The 15,879-nt window shown below is 41.9% G+C and overlaps 1 protein-coding gene across 2 annotated transcripts in view; it reads right to left on the bottom strand.

Annotated features, from left to right (window-relative positions):
• Nucleotides 1-459: 459 nt before the first annotated feature.
• Nucleotides 460-15,879, bottom strand: part of LOC134197233 (serine/threonine-protein kinase TBK1-like) — a 19,227-nt gene continuing 3,807 nt past the window's right edge. The window contains exons 3-25 of one of the 2 annotated variants that reach the window (XM_062666519.1): nt 12,427-12,556; nt 12,268-12,358; nt 9,407-9,497; nt 7,731-7,793; nt 7,576-7,670; nt 6,858-6,968; nt 6,673-6,787; nt 6,220-6,284; nt 6,030-6,159; nt 5,905-5,974; nt 5,781-5,845; nt 5,373-5,464; nt 3,814-3,915; nt 3,630-3,682; nt 3,508-3,572; nt 3,342-3,451; nt 2,626-2,702; nt 2,526-2,565; nt 2,205-2,303; nt 1,976-2,072; nt 1,794-1,918; nt 690-773; nt 460-633 (exon numbers count right to left, since the gene is read on the bottom strand). In XM_062666519.1, the coding sequence (XP_062522503.1) occupies nt 558-633; nt 690-773; nt 1,794-1,918; nt 1,976-2,072; nt 2,205-2,303; nt 2,526-2,565; nt 2,626-2,702; nt 3,342-3,451; nt 3,508-3,572; nt 3,630-3,682; nt 3,814-3,915; nt 5,373-5,464; nt 5,781-5,845; nt 5,905-5,974; nt 6,030-6,159; nt 6,220-6,284; nt 6,673-6,787; nt 6,858-6,968; nt 7,576-7,670; nt 7,731-7,793; nt 9,407-9,497; nt 12,268-12,358; nt 12,427-12,556 (2,046 nt within the window). In that variant the 3' untranslated portion in view covers nt 460-557. Of the gene's footprint in view, nt 634-689; nt 774-1,793; nt 1,919-1,975; nt 2,073-2,204; nt 2,473-2,525; nt 2,566-2,625; nt 2,703-3,341; nt 3,452-3,507; nt 3,573-3,629; nt 3,683-3,813; nt 3,916-5,372; nt 5,465-5,780; nt 5,846-5,904; nt 5,975-6,029; nt 6,160-6,219; nt 6,285-6,672; nt 6,788-6,857; nt 6,969-7,575; nt 7,671-7,730; nt 7,794-9,406; nt 9,498-12,267; nt 12,359-12,426; nt 12,557-15,879 lie in introns of those variants that run through there. The other variant, XR_009972610.1, reaches the window with a different exon arrangement.

Genomic DNA, 15,879 nt, shown 5'->3' with positions numbered 1-15,879 from the left:
CCCACCCTCCACACCAGAAGAATGTGGTGGGGTTGTCGGTTTAGTCGCCGACAGCGAGACCCATGCCACAGATCGTACCCGTTTTCATGGTTACCGGTAGCAAGCAAACCAGTACCTGACCTGACCAGAAGTATAGCTAATCAGCTCTATAAGAGACCATTTCCGTTTTACAACCAAACTTGATGGCCTTTAGTGAGGTGGCTGCAAATGGGAGACTACTGTAGTAACAGCTTGTGTTGTATTGTTGTCATAGCAACACTAATAATCTATGCATCACTGTAACACTAAGATAATTGGCAGCATCTGCTCCGTGACAATGAGCACATGCACAGAGGCGGACGTGACTGGCCATACGTTTCACACCTCAGGTAATAAACAGTTTTAGTTCATCCCTCTGTTCCCATATAAACAGTGCCACATCAGCCAACGTTTACAGTACGTGACATACAAATTTTCACATTACGTGTGTCATATACACTTTAGTATGTAAAAATATAAACAATCAAAACATTGTACAAGCTCTGTAAACTCAATACTCCTATACACTGATGCCTTGACTAGATTTCATCAACTGCTGTCACTGTCTTCATCGTCGTTTCTTCTGTTTCTTTTATACTTTCGACCCTCAGTGTACTACATGTGATTGTGAGTGCAATACAGTCAGCATCCGTGTACCCAACACAGCTCACCTTTCATCCAGATCTTTCAAAAGAGACGCTTGTACACTCAACTCCTGGTAGTTGTTCCTTTGGACTCGTTTAAGCTCCTTGATCCTAAACAAACTTTGTTGCTGATCACTGGATTATTGAATAGCCCTATTTGGATACTCATTATAATTTTTTAATCAAAGCGCGTCCTTACAGGACAACGCCAGTCTCTCTAGAATCAGTCTAGAATCAAACAACCATAATGCTACTGCAAGTTATTCATGCAAACTAGTAATTCTATATATAAGGCGTAGAGTGGAAAGGGACAGGGCACGTTTACCAATCGAACACAACCTTTCCGAAACGAGATAAATGAGGCGCTAACAGAGCTATGAGCATGCATACCGTCCTTTCTAAATAAAAAATTGCAAAATTATTGACTAGAGAACACAATGACAATATGGTAGAGTAGTAACAGGAAATGACATCTCATGCCTTCTAGCTGCAACTGACTCCCATATTTCTTCTTTTATTATGAAAGAAGGATTTCTAAACTTTCGGCAAATTTGCCGTCTAAGAGACTTTGTGTCAGAATTCCCAAGTGTACGTGTTCTTTGTCATACCCATTTCATCTACTTTTCCACCTGTTATAATCTCTACTAACTCTTCAGGAGTTTTTCTGCCAAACATGAGAAATCAGCTGCCACTCTTTGAAACTTTTGCGCAAGCAATCCAGACTAAACACAATAATGATCTGGAAAAGCTAAGCTAAGTGAGAGCATTGATTTGGAAGGTCAAAGCAAATGGAGACGCAAGATGTCTATGTGCTTTTTCTATCCTTTCTATCCATACTAATAGTAGGATAGGTCAGAAAGTCTATCAGCTTTACCGGGTATCCTTTTTCAGAAACAGAAAGTTACCAATTGAACAGAGTAAATACCTTTCCTGTCTATCCGTTTCCGGAAAGGTTTGGGAAACTATTCATTCTACTGAGAAAAGGAAAGGTGCCCAATCGAACACACTCGCAAGTCCTTCCATTCTATCTGTTTCTAGAAAGGTCCTATGCGAATATGCTCACAAACATTACTAATGTCTTATTTTGTATGTCTTATTTTACAGCAATTACCACCATAACATGATACTTACGAAGATGCAAGCTCTGACATCAGACTTGTGCTTGCATAAAGTGATTTCTCACTGTCTTCCTCACTCGTCTTGCTCTCTGCAATTGCAACCAACTTTTTTGTGCTTCTCTCAAACATATCTTGCCACTGCCAGAGAACGATCCAAATGTAATGACACCATCGTTATTCCAACACTTGACTTACATCAGTCAATTCTTTCTCAAGCTTCTCAAATGCTGCGAGTTTCGCATCCTGATCTTTGTGCATTTGAGAGACATGAAGACGATGACTGGAGACTCTCCTGACAACAGAAACGTGTTTACATCCACCCAAACCACACAAAGTCACAAACATAGTGTACACACACACACACACACACACACACACACACACACACACACACACACACACACACACACACACACACACACACCTGGCCCATGTTGCAAGTTGATCATGAAGAAATCCTCGAATTCTGATGCAGTCACTGGCTTTGGTCCGCATGTGCCTACACATTTCTTGTAACCGTGTCCTACACATGGGATAAGATATGTGACTCACAGTCAGTCGGACAGTTTAGCTAATTAACGAAAAGCAAAACAACTGGTTACATAAAACTAATAACAAATTTCGTAATTTATTTGGTCGGAGCGAGCCATTGAGTCAGTCATGTGTTACGTGACCATATGTCACGTGGCCATCTACACCATAGCGTTTCACGACTTGGGTAACGAAAGACCCGTAATCAGCTCACTTCTCAAACGTATGACTGTGTTCATCATGAAACGAAATGCCTACAATACAATGCAATGATGCCTCATCAGATAGCAAATAAGACAAAACTTTCGACGCACGTCCTTGCCGTCTTTCTTTGTGAAACATCTCACGGATTTCTCCCACACCTTTTAGAAGGTGATCTACCCGAGCATCACTAACAATCACAACCAATTCAAGTAACACATTAACATTACTTCACAGTACAACATGACTGGTCAGTTTGCGTAGTAAATGTAGGTAACATCAGGAGTAGATTACTACAGCAATCTGGTAATGTTATGCATAGCAAACTGATTAGCTGTGTATTTATACAAATGACTGAGAATATTGCATTGTCTGGACAGAGTATGTACAGTTTGTAGCTCCCTTGATATCCCTCCCTCCCTCCCTTGTTTGAGGTGCATGCCAGGGGATGGGTCTTATTCAGGCCAGTCTGGACCCAACATTGCATGAACCTCTACCCAAGTTGCAACGTCAACTTGACTAACGTCTTTGGCTCAAGTGAGTTGTCTGATGTCCGATTGTAAACTGGATGGGTTTGTGATGATGTGTTGAGCTTCCAACATCAGCTTGACTGGCCTCTTAGGCTCAGGTACTTGGTGACCATAACAAGTGTTGAGCTTCGAAAGTCACTTTGAGTGACCTCTTAGGCTCAAGCTATTTGTCTGATAAGTGTGTTTGTGTTTGTGTGTGTGTGTGTGTGTGTGTGTGTGTGTGTGTGTGTGTGTGTGTGTGTGTGTGTGCTGCTTACAACTCAATGTACTACTAGTGGTGTTAACCATCATGGACCAACCATTTGTCTAGTCCCCTGAAGTGTGGCAGATAGCCCTCCTTCCAGCTCTCACACAGCATACGTGGCGATCCTTCTCGTTCAGGCCCGCTGTGCTGATAACATTCATCCAGCTGCAACAACTATCCATACTAAGAAACCGAAATACATCAACAATCACACAACTTACCCTCCTTCGTTGCAACTTCTTTGAATTTGCAGTTTCCGTAAGATGTCGCTCGTCAACCGAAATGTCTGAATAGAACAGTGATTGTTGCAAAACAATTGACGTGAAGCAATATGCAAGATTACCGTGAGAGATTCTGCTAAACATAACACGCAACATGCGCAGTTCTGTGTCATGTCTGTAACAGATAGAAATTAGCAATATCAGCTAATGTTCAATGATTGTGTGTGTGTGTGTGTGTGTGTGTGTGTGTGTGTGTGTGTGCATGTGTGTGTGTGTGCGTGCATGTGTGCGTGTGTGTAAACTTGCCTTTCCAACAAGCTGTCGTACTTCACTTGAACTGCTTTGCATTTTGCACTGACTAATTCTGACTGCTGCTCTAACATTAACCATTTATGTTGTATCTGTCGGCTATACACAAAAGCATCGCTGTCAACATCAGTAAGTACACTAACACATACCCACTTTGTCAGTACTAAAGTCTGTCCACTTTGACTTCTCTCCTCCTCCCCCAAGCTTGTCAATGCACACCCAAAGAACGGCATGACCATGAGCTCTAAAATGATGTGTTAAACGTGTCTCTAGGACCTTGCTGTCAAAAGTTATTCAGGATTTACTGAGGGAGAAGTCAGCGTGAACAGACTTTAAGTTGCACAAGCATGTAAATTGGCAAATGGTTTACAAATATGGAAGTCGTCAGCATGTCAATAACAGTTCACAAGCAACCAATTTACATGGTCACTGTGTATTTGTTATCGATAATCTGACAGTCAAGTTTAGTCCGACAAAAACCTGAGGGACAAACGTGGACTGACTGTGCCTGATAAACTCATAGTTATCTCTCACTTACAATTAACAACCATCTCTGTCAAAAATACTGACTAGGCTAATCAATCCGAAAACCTTTAAACAGAATTGCATTGCAGTGTGTTCTGGTACCAGATATCTGCACAGTTGCTGGGTGCCACTGATGTTAACGCTGCCTGATAATGCGATAGTCCTGTAACTATGGTGACAAAGCAAGTTTCCTTGTTTGTCCTCACGTCCGCCCTCTCTTACTCCAAGGTCAGAGAACAATTCGTAAACGGTAGTTGTAAAAAACTACTTAGTACTGCAACGTTGTACTAGCCGTAGTGCTTATTGTCACTTTGTTATGCAGTTGCTAATGTAGTACACTCAAACCTCCCTAATCTGGACCTTCAAGATCCGGACACCTCCCTAGACCAGACGCTTTTTCCAGCGCATATTAGGTCTTGAGACTCCAAGGGTCAGCACTTTGGCAAGAAACTCCTCATATAAACACTCAATTCTCAAGCTGTCTTGACTATCACGTGCCAGTGCGTAAGAGAACACATACGTAACGTATGTAACTGTAGTACAAAGTACACATGTACAATACAGTGTAGTACAAGTGTGTACTCTACACGCATACTGTATGCAGACCCGGTACAACGTTCACAAAAAACCTTACATTAAAATGGTCTGGGATTCCAAGAATATAACACACGTTAGCTATTTCTATCTTCCGGACATTTCTACAATCCAGGTAGCAGCTGGTCCCATCCTGTCCGGATTAGGGAAGTTTAAGTGTACTCTACTAAAATGAAGAAACACTAAAGTGCAAAACCCTCAACTGCTATCCACCTTAAATGTGTACAGTGCGCTGACAATTAACATGAGCATATGCACTGTATTCCAATTGGCCAGCTGTCCATCCATCCATCCGTCCATCCATTAACTGACACACTACTGTAACCCTAGCACATGCGAAGGCCTTGTTTTGATGTCAACTTTGGCCATCTAGATCACTTTCTACTGTACTACTGTACTGGCATGGTTGTACAATCTCTAGGCATTATGTCACTGACCTGATGGTCTCACATGAGACTGCAATCAATCTGCAGATCTGGTATATCTGTTGTGTTACACGCTTCAACTGATGACACAAAGCAAGAAAGCTCTACGATCACACGACTTGATGATAGTACACACTTTACAAATGTATAAACCACACAAGTAAATAGGCACACACACAGTGACACAGTGACACACACACACACACACACACACACACACACACACACACACACACACACACACACACACACACACACACACACACACACACACACACACACACACACACACACACACCAACATTCACATACACAAAAATCTCTAAAAATCCAATGAGCAAAAATTATTAGAAACAAACACATAACAGTTAATACACACACAACTAATCTGTTATAAACATGTCGTGTATGATGACTGACCTTTGCCATATGATCATCGGCAGTAAGATCAACATGTGAAGACACACTTGACGAAGGAATGTTAGCTATCAAATCAAGCAGCTGACTCACAATCAGTCGAAAATCCAGCCACATGTCCACTTACGTAAGTACAAGCATTTCAATGCAGTCGACCTTAAAAATTGACCTCCAAATAGTATTAAAGGATTCTCTGCCTATACAATAATATACTGATCATCTGCAGTTAGAACTGCAATATTATTAGCAAACCTCTGTTTCAGGAAATGCCGACACAGATGGGTAATCTGTGCCTTTCAATGGACTGTAGTTGAAGAAGAACTCTTGCTCGTTCACAGGAACGCCGGTATGCATTTCCACTCTTGTACAAAACTCTTGAAATCTAACCAGTTGTAATGATATTAACTCTCTCCAAGTGATAACATGAAATGTATAGACTAACGTTGCAGTTGTGCTTATGTAGATACGATTAGTCATTGAGTTACTCATAGAGAATACATGAATGCACTAGAATTACAAAACACGATCATTCCTTTATTGACATTGAAATCTTTAATTTTTAGTTTTTAATGTCATCTGTTCTAATCTTAATGTTGTTACATTGTTTTTGCTTGAACTGTCTGTCTGTCTGCCTGTCCAATACCATATTTTCAACATTCAAATCTACATTTAACACAACTAAGCAACTCTACTGTCCCAATCGCACAAATCTCTACCAAACTAAAACTCTGTCCATCTGTATGTCTGTCTGTCTGTCCGTCTGTTTTTGTCTGTCCGTCTGTTTTTGTCTGTCCGTCTGTTTCAGTCTGTGTGTGTGTCTGTCCATCCATCTGTCTGTCTGTTTCTGTGTGTGCTTTCTGTCACCAATCAATAGCTCACACCTTGTTCATCTTACCCGCTTAGAAACAATTGCCTCACATACACGAATAAACAAGTCAAACGACATTGTTCTACTCTTGTCATTCTCTAAGACATCCTTCAGTACTTCCTCAAGCTCAGCAGCAATTGAACTGAAAACACATACAACAGACACACTCAATTGGACTATCAAAACATCACATTCAATTGATCAAATCTAACGGGCTAATTTGAACAGTCTGTGGTAGCTTTTTGCTCCACTCAATCTCGCCTCCCTCTTTTCGTTGAATTCCTGATATTACACCATATTGCTTCTTAGAGATAATCGCATGCCTACAGTTACACAGAACTCAATCAATTACATAAAATTCCTGTACAAAATAAACAACATCCACACTCAACAGTTATTGTAATCATCATCTCACTGTTCCGTATGACTTAACAAATTAATAGCAACCAAACTTCACCAGAAATTTTATACTAGACTAGTTGGTGTGATTAATTAACTCGATTATTGGGAGACCCTTAATTTGTCTACAGTGCTTGTTGCCATAAATTCAGTCTAATGAAGAAGGTAAGCCATAAGACAACATCAATAGTAAACAGTTATTATAACATATAGAACTGATTGACACATAGAAATGAGTCAGTGAACACACAAACAAGAGGAAAGACTTGAATAAAATATTGTAAAGTGACTATGTGTGTGATTCAGAAAGTGACTGCACGTCCATGACATAAGAAAAGTGCCATGTGTGTCACATAATTTTGATCACTATCCTTTTAAATTCAACATTGTTTTTATTACCTTCATTGGGTCGTCAATACCTAACCCGAAGCAAAGTGACTAGATGGATAAAACATAAACACACACACACACACACACACACACACACACACACACACACACACACACACACACACACACACACACACTCACATTGTTTCTTTGTTGCTTCTCCCACCAAATGGCCGAAATGGAAGACTGCCCGTTGCAGCATGGTACATTGTCACTCCAATGCTCCAAAGGTCCACCTACATACATACACACTATGCAACTGTTTACTAACACAGCAAAACCATATTTGCAGTTACTGTTGAGTCAAACTTCTGCTGTCTATTTACTCTCATTACAGCATATTCATACATCTCGGGAGGCTACCAAACATCATAGTACAATTACATGTACACAATCTTGTCAAGCATATAACAGTCACAGTGTTGCCAAACAGAAAATGACATGCACACACACACACACACACACACACACACACACACACACACACACACACACACACCACACACACACGTGCACACACACACACACACCCTAGCCTCGGCCTCCCAGACCCGTGTAGCGCTGATTCAAAATCGTCCTCCACGGGTCTGGGATGGTACCGCCTCTTCTCAATATATTGCGGTTGGTCCTAGGACCAGCATTAGTGTTCAGTTTCATAAATGCATACTTTTCCAATTACAACTATAGTAAAGGAACGACAAAGACATGTCATGCTAGAACATCGTGTCACATCACAGGGCTACCTTTGTGTTTACTGTAGCTAAGGATTTATCATGTGTGTTAGTAGATAACACGTATGGGACGCTATAAAACACTTTCTTCTACTAATGGAGCCGTGGATGCAATCAGCATGTATCTGATCGCCACAAATCCACTGCGAGTCGCTGCTAGTCGTCGTGCATAACCGCAAATTTGCAATGAAAATTCGTGATGCGTGCATCCTCTGTGACTTGTCGCGGATTCGATGTGACTTGCTGCGAAATCATGACAGAACTTCATTGTGAATTCCCCGCAAGACTTGTAGACGTGATCATGAAGTCGTTGAGCATGCAGCTGGCTAGTGTAGATGTTGAAGCATCGGTTTGTAAATTAGAACAAACGGCTCTAGATCTGCTACTAGAAGGCGCTAGGTGTTGTTAACGCCGTTGACAGGCACAGAATCCAAACCACAACATGCAGGCACAGGATTATGTGTGAAGAGCGCACTACAAGTCGTCATTTCTGTACTGTACTCTTTGATATACAGCAGATCACTACCACGCTACACATTAGATGTCTTCGTTGATTACAGCCGCAATTAGAAAGATATGCATTTATGAAACTGAACAATAATGCTGGTCCTAGGACCAACCGGCGCACACACACACACACACACACACACACACACATGGACAAATGTCAAGCCTTCCACGTCATTCGTGAATGACGTCAACCTTAAGGTCAGTTGCGGAGATAGCTCCTCCTGCCTCTAGAGACAGGACCTCCATGTGCTACGTGGAGGCTTAGGGCCAGCGCTACTATCCACCTGGAGCTTGGCCAGAGTCATTCGGGTGCAGTGACAATGGCGCAGCTCTGGGACTGGACACCAAGGCCCACAAGTACCCGCCTGCTGCATGATGTTACTGCCAAGCCAGCAATCATGTCCACCCCAGTCAATGACCAGGTACTCATTTATACTCCTGAGTTGAGAGAAGCAATTATGTGTAAGTTTCAAGAAATTATGCCATAGCTTGTCATCACTGTGACTTGAACCTGCAACCCTGCAAGGTCCCGGATGTTTTCATTCTCCAAATACACTCTCTAACCAATTGAGCTACAGCACACACACACACACACACACACACACACACACACACACACACACACACACACATGCATGCACACACACATGCACGCACGCACACGCACACACACACACACACACACACACACACACACGTGCGCACGCGTGCGCACACACACACACACACACCAGATACTCTTCTGTGCCATATATTGAGTGAAAATTCTCATCTGGTAGAAGTTCTCTTGCAGCTCCAAAATCAGTCAGTTTGTACGTGTAGCTACAAAAAGCAAGTAAACCAATGTTTCCAAAACAGTAGTGCTAAACAGATGGCACACATTTCCTGGGCGGTTCCCTCTAATGGCAGAGCAATGTTGTTCACAACAAACTCCTGGATTATCAATAAGAAGGTTGTGAATCTCATTTTAGTTTACAGAGAGCGACGTTCTTTCCTAATTCAGTGGTCTCAAGCCGCGTCTCAAAACAGCATCATCACCTATTCCTGGTCACAGGGCCGTAGGAGCCAGTCTGGACCGATTCTGGTCAATTCATCTTTCAAAAAGTGTACTTCCGGCAGTCAAAGATTGCACGATTCAAAACTTACTGTTGAAAATATAGGACCAAGGGTGATTAAATAACTAATATATTTATAGTCAAAACAAAGGTAAATTATAGCATCTTAACTTGACACTGCCCTGAGGTCATTGCGTAGCCATGTATTACAGTAACTGTTGGTAAACGAGAGTAATTGTTCAAGAACCATTTTATGAATTAGGTAATATATACCAGTATGCTGGAAGATAGTCTCTTGCACAGCTCCTCTTAACGCGCACATGAGGAGCAGAAAAGGGCGGTAGCTGCTGATTTCTCTCCAGTTAATGACCCTTACATCTTTTCAAGACAATCCTATATCTACCAGCAAAATAGTCAAAACGTGAGCAGCCATCTGAGCAAGTAGCCGAGAGGCTGAAAGTGTAGTAAGAAAGCAGACACTGCCAGGCTCACGTGAATCTAGGGACGAGGCTATAAGCAAGCACCCTACTGTCACATGGCAGTTAAACCTAACCAGTTTAGCTTAAACATAGGCGTAGACAGCACTCCGGCCTCCAACATTCAAATAGTGCACTTTCTACAGACGCTGAATCGCATCAACTTCCGGTGTAAGAAAACCTAATTAAATAACTAATTTATATGTGACAAATGTTACTGTGTGAATTGTTTAACATTTTAGTTGTAACAAACTAAACACCGTCTTTCCAATTTCTTATTCTATTTTTTATTTGCGTTACTATACTGTACCGCTCAATCATCAAGTAAACTAAAATTTTAAAATTACACTCGCGAGTTAAATGGCCATGCCTACTAGCGCACATTAGGCCGGACCAATTACTATTTGCTGTTGCTAAACTGGTTTAAGTGCTAGTGGAATGTGCCCTAGCTCTAAACACTATTTCCGTGCACTTAGCTGCACGCCGGTATAAGCAAGGACCAGAAACTTGCTTGTCAGACTCTGGTAACGATACCAGCATGCCGTTATAACATGAGGGAGTGCCGGTAATGGCAAGGGAGCAACTACACGTGTGGTAATTCTACTGCACACATGCCGTAATTCGATTCGTAGAGAATGCAGCTTCCCCCAAAGCCAAGCTAGAAAAGAGAAAAGTCGAACAGCCAGAAAGTATCAAGAATGAATCTTCGCAGTTGGCAAAAAAATCACAGTTGAACAAGCTAGCAGTACTACGCAAGTACGACGAGCTCGGTGGAAACAAAATGGAAGTCACCATGGAATGTGGAGTGTCTTGTCAGTGCGTACAGAATTGGATTTGAACAAGCAGAAAAACAGTGAACACAAAGGGCTGACAGATAAGGAAGATGATGAAGAAGAGGAGGATGAAGACAGAGAAAATCAAACATTATAGGGTTGATAATATACTACGTCTCGATGAAAAAGTATACGTCTTAGTGTGCATTTGTTAGTTTAACCAATATCTAAGAACAAATGCAGCATAGATCTATGGGTCCAGCCTATAGGGAGGTTGGTCAAATCACCTCTCTTTCTGCCACTGGCATTCTGGTAATTCCTGGTAATTCCTGGTAATCCCTGGCTTAAACAGGCATGCAGCTAAATGCGTGGAAGTATGGCATAAAGATGGTTGCATTCAGATCGCAATCACTTGATGCAACTAACACAAAGTCAGAGTTCTAGCCAGAAAATTGTGACAGCGGGCAACCGGATAATCACTGACCACACACTGCAGCTTAATAACAATATATTTTAATTTGTACCATTTCCTGTTGATTAAATATATTTATTTCCAGACAAAAAAGATGGCCCTCCATGGTATAATCCTAAAATGAGTAAATGAATTCACACTTGGAGGAAGCTGAATAATTTTAGAGATAAGGGGTCTGCATATCAAGTTTCCTGCAACCGCTAATCATTAAATGATCTTTACACTGCTATTTCAGTTAGCTAAGGTGTTACACATTTACTTCATTGTCAGTACTCTGTAACTCTGGATGTTCTTATAATGATACCTGACACCATTTGCGTTAACACAATTAACAGTAAAGATATTTATAACGGGCACTCCTACAGCTGTGCAAGAGACTATCCTGGAGCACTGCCAGGTCAATACAAATGGAAAGTGTCCCAAGGCATCAATGCAATATTTGCTAGTTTTGTGCTAACAGCGGAGTATATAGTACACACTACTTTGTCTACAGTCTTCTTTGGAAAGAAATACTCATACCTACTGATCGATCACTTTGCTGCACACAACAATAATTTGAGATACAGCCAACATTTTGCCGGCTCTCTGGCCGGAACAATTATAGTTTAGGCCCTCCAGCCGGCCGGCATTACCGACTCTGGCTAGAACTCTGAAAGTTGCATCATCGCACATAAACTAAATCGGAATAGAAGGCAAAACGTGATTAGATCTGATGTCTGCCTTCATTTTCAAAAATAACCTTTAAATTGCAACATTAGTTTTATGATCAACTACACCTAGTTTCATTACTTCTCTAGTGTCACAGGACTATAATACCTTCCATCCTCGTTAACAGCTCGCATGATATTTCCAGGTTTCAAGTCTCGATGTATGATAGCTAGCCCTCGTAAATGCTTAATTCCGGCAACTAAACAACAGATTTTTGTAGATTATGTAACAACAGAAGCACAATTTAAAAATTCTCAGTATGCTTACTGAAGTCTCTCAGAAAGCGAAGATATTCGGATTCTTCGAGGCCGTAGTAGTTCTCTGGTTTCTCGAGCACGTTGTATAAGCTACCACCAGCACACAGTTCCATGACAATGACGTCGTTCCTTGTAGACATCTATATGCATGAAGGCAATATAAGGAAAGAGGGAGGAGACAGTCAAACACGTGCGTACGCACGCATGCACACACACACACAAACACACGCATGCATGTACAAACACACACACATACACACACACACAAACACACGCACGCATGTACAAACACACACACACACACACACACCCACACACACACAAACACACACACTCACAAACACATTCACACACACACACACACACACACTCACAAACAAACACACACACACACACACACACACACACACACACACACACACACTCACAAACACACACACTCACAAACACACACACACACACACACACACACACACACACACACACACACACACACACAAATTAATGAACAGACAGACAGATGGGGACATATGCAGATACACAGACAAACAAATGAGCAGACAGATAAACAAACGGATGGACCAACAAAGTAGACAAACAAACAAATGAGCAGACCACAACATAAACAAATAAACAATCATGAATGAACAAACACACAAACAAACAAACAAACAAACTAATACAGATACAGACAAAAAGAAACAAACAATGGACAAACACATAAACAGACAAAAAATAAACAAACACATACACAAACAAACTAATAAAACAGATAAAGAGACACAATGACAAAAAAGCAAGCACACAACAGACAAAAACATAAACAGACAAACAAACAGACCTACCAACAGACAGACAGACAGACAGACAAACAGACAGACAAACACACAGACAAATAGACAGACAGACAGACAGACAAACAGACAGACAAATATAGAGATGAAGAAGGAAGAAACAATCCCTCAGATTTTAAAACACATTGGAGAAGACGCTTGTCAGTACAACTTCAGCATTGCAATGCCTCGGTGTTGGCTAGAAAGATGATCAGAGTAACATATGGACAGAATACTGACCAGAGTTTAGATGTTGTTCAACTTTCAATTCAGTAAACTAAATTTCGGTTTGTAGGCTCCGTAGGAGAGCTTTTTAATGCTAGTTGTTATTTGTGTAATTGTAATTGTAGTTGTGACACTTGTTGTTCATTAGCTGTTACTTAAGTTTCACCTGTATTAGCTTTGATGTATAAAAATATATGAAAATTTGACAGACAAATAGACAGACAGACAAACAGACGGATGTGGATGGCTGTTACGGTTGATTGAGCGCTTGTCTGGATTGCCTTTGAAAGGTAGCTGGTACACTCAATGTCTCAAGGAGAAGAATGTCCCTTTCCGTACTGCCATATGTCTGGAACTATCCGGCGTGTTTTGAGTCATATCCGTGAAGTCCATGATTCGTCGTGTTTGCCGTCGGAGTTTGTTGACCGCCTTCATTTGCATCAGTGTGAGTTCTGCAACAAGTGGTTCTCAAAACTTGCTCAACACAAATCCAAGTGTCCTGAACGGAGAAAGGCCAAGTCTGTCAACAACGTCGACCTTTCGGATTCGGCCAGCTGTCACGTGGTCACACCCACCATGCGGAATGCGGATCTTACTGCTGCCGTGTCATGCACCGCTTCTCTATCTGAGCTGACCACCATTGGTGATGAATCTATCTCTGGAGTCAAGCCGGTCTCCGTGAATGATTCTTTCTCCGAAGACCTGGCGTGGCTTTTCATCCGGGATATTTCTGTTGAGCAGCTGCTGTGTACTCCGGTTCCTCAAACGGTTGGAGAGATCGCCCCTTCTTTAAAAAGCATGTTTCAGGACTGTTGTGATCTGGCACTGAAGAGGATATTGAAAGATCCCAGTGACGAGGCTGGATGGAAGCTATTCCTTTCTATCCCTAGGATGGTTCTCTGTCACACTAGAGGAGGCTCATCAGCTATCAGACAGGCTAGAGCAAAGTTTCAGCTTTTCCTAAAGTTTCAATGGAGTCAGCTTTTATGCCTGAAAATAACCTCATCTACCAATTCTTCCAACAGAGCGACTGATTCCTTGAACAAACGGCACAAAGCCGCTCTTCAATTGGTTAGGTGTGGTGAATTATCTCGGGCAGCCAAACTGTTAACTAGCCCTGGTCTTGCTCCCACTTCTGCAGATGTTGTTGATAAGTTGGCTTTAAAGCACCCTGTCCGAGTTAAAGAAGTGCCCAGCTCCCATGATGTTCCTGTATCTAGTTCCATCAATCTTTTGCCATCAACGTTCTTTTCTACCCTGTCCAAGTTACCAAGAGGATCGGGATCTGGTCCTTCAGGGTGGAAGTATGAACATTTTAAAGCATTAGCTAGCAAGACTGGCACAGCACACAACTTTCTGTCTCTCTGCAATTTCGTTGCGACAGGATCCATTCCTGATGATATAGTCAAGCTCCTCTCAGCGTCACGCTTAATTGCTCTTCCCAAAGCTAATGGTGATGTGAGGCCAATTGCTGTTGGTGAGTGCCTGCGACGCCTCACTGCCAAAGTTATTTGTCAACAGAAGAAAGAGTCATTCACCATTTTCTTTTCTCCCCTGCAACATGGAGTTGCAGTTGATGGTGGATCAGAGCTTTTGATCCATCACATCAGTCTGCTACTGGAGTCTCACCCTGATTGGGTCCTACTAAAGACAGATATCAAGAATGCCTTTAATTCAGTTGAAAGAGCTCATCTACTGCCCGAGGTTGCAAAGGTTTTTCCTGATATCTACCATCATGTACATCAAATGTACTATGGGTTTGGTCCACTTGTTTTCAATGGTGGACATGACACACACCTCTTGACATCTCAAGAAGGAGTTCATCAAGGTGACCCTCTTGGTCCGGCATTATTTTCTGTCACATTACATCCATTCATTTTGGATGTCCAACGGAAACATCCTACAATCCAAGTTCTCGCATATCTTGATGACATATTTCTTGTTGGTCCTTTGGATGGTGTTCTTTCAGGCCTGGATGACATGACATCCGACTTGCAACAAATTGGTCTCACAGTTGCTATAGAAAAATGTGAAATGTTCTGCAATGATCAAACCACTGCCTCAAAGCTAGCTCAGTCTTTTCGAGTGGTTACCTCTGGCACGCATATCTTAGGATCGCCTATTGGTCATCCAGATTACATCAAGGAGTCCTGTTTGGAAATTGCCAGGTCAGGCCAGAATCTTTGCAATGAACTTGTGTCCTTAGACGATCCTCAATCAGGAATGCTGCTGCTCAGATATTGCCATGTGTCACGTATGAATCATGTTGCCAGGACAGTGTTTCCTAGTCTGCTAAACAATGCTGCATGCCTTCATGATCAACTTACTAGAGGTACGTTCCAAAGATTGGTCAGGTGCCATGACATTACAGACAGTCAGTGGGCACAAGCAACTCTACCTATTCG

This window comes from Corticium candelabrum, chromosome 22 (genome assembly GCF_963422355.1).
Source record: "Corticium candelabrum chromosome 22, ooCorCand1.1, whole genome shotgun sequence".
In the NCBI taxonomy this organism is placed as follows: domain Eukaryota; kingdom Metazoa; phylum Porifera; class Homoscleromorpha; order Homosclerophorida; family Plakinidae; genus Corticium; species Corticium candelabrum.
The sequence above is the reverse complement of the archived record's forward strand: the minus strand, read 5'-3'. Positions and strand labels throughout refer to the sequence as shown.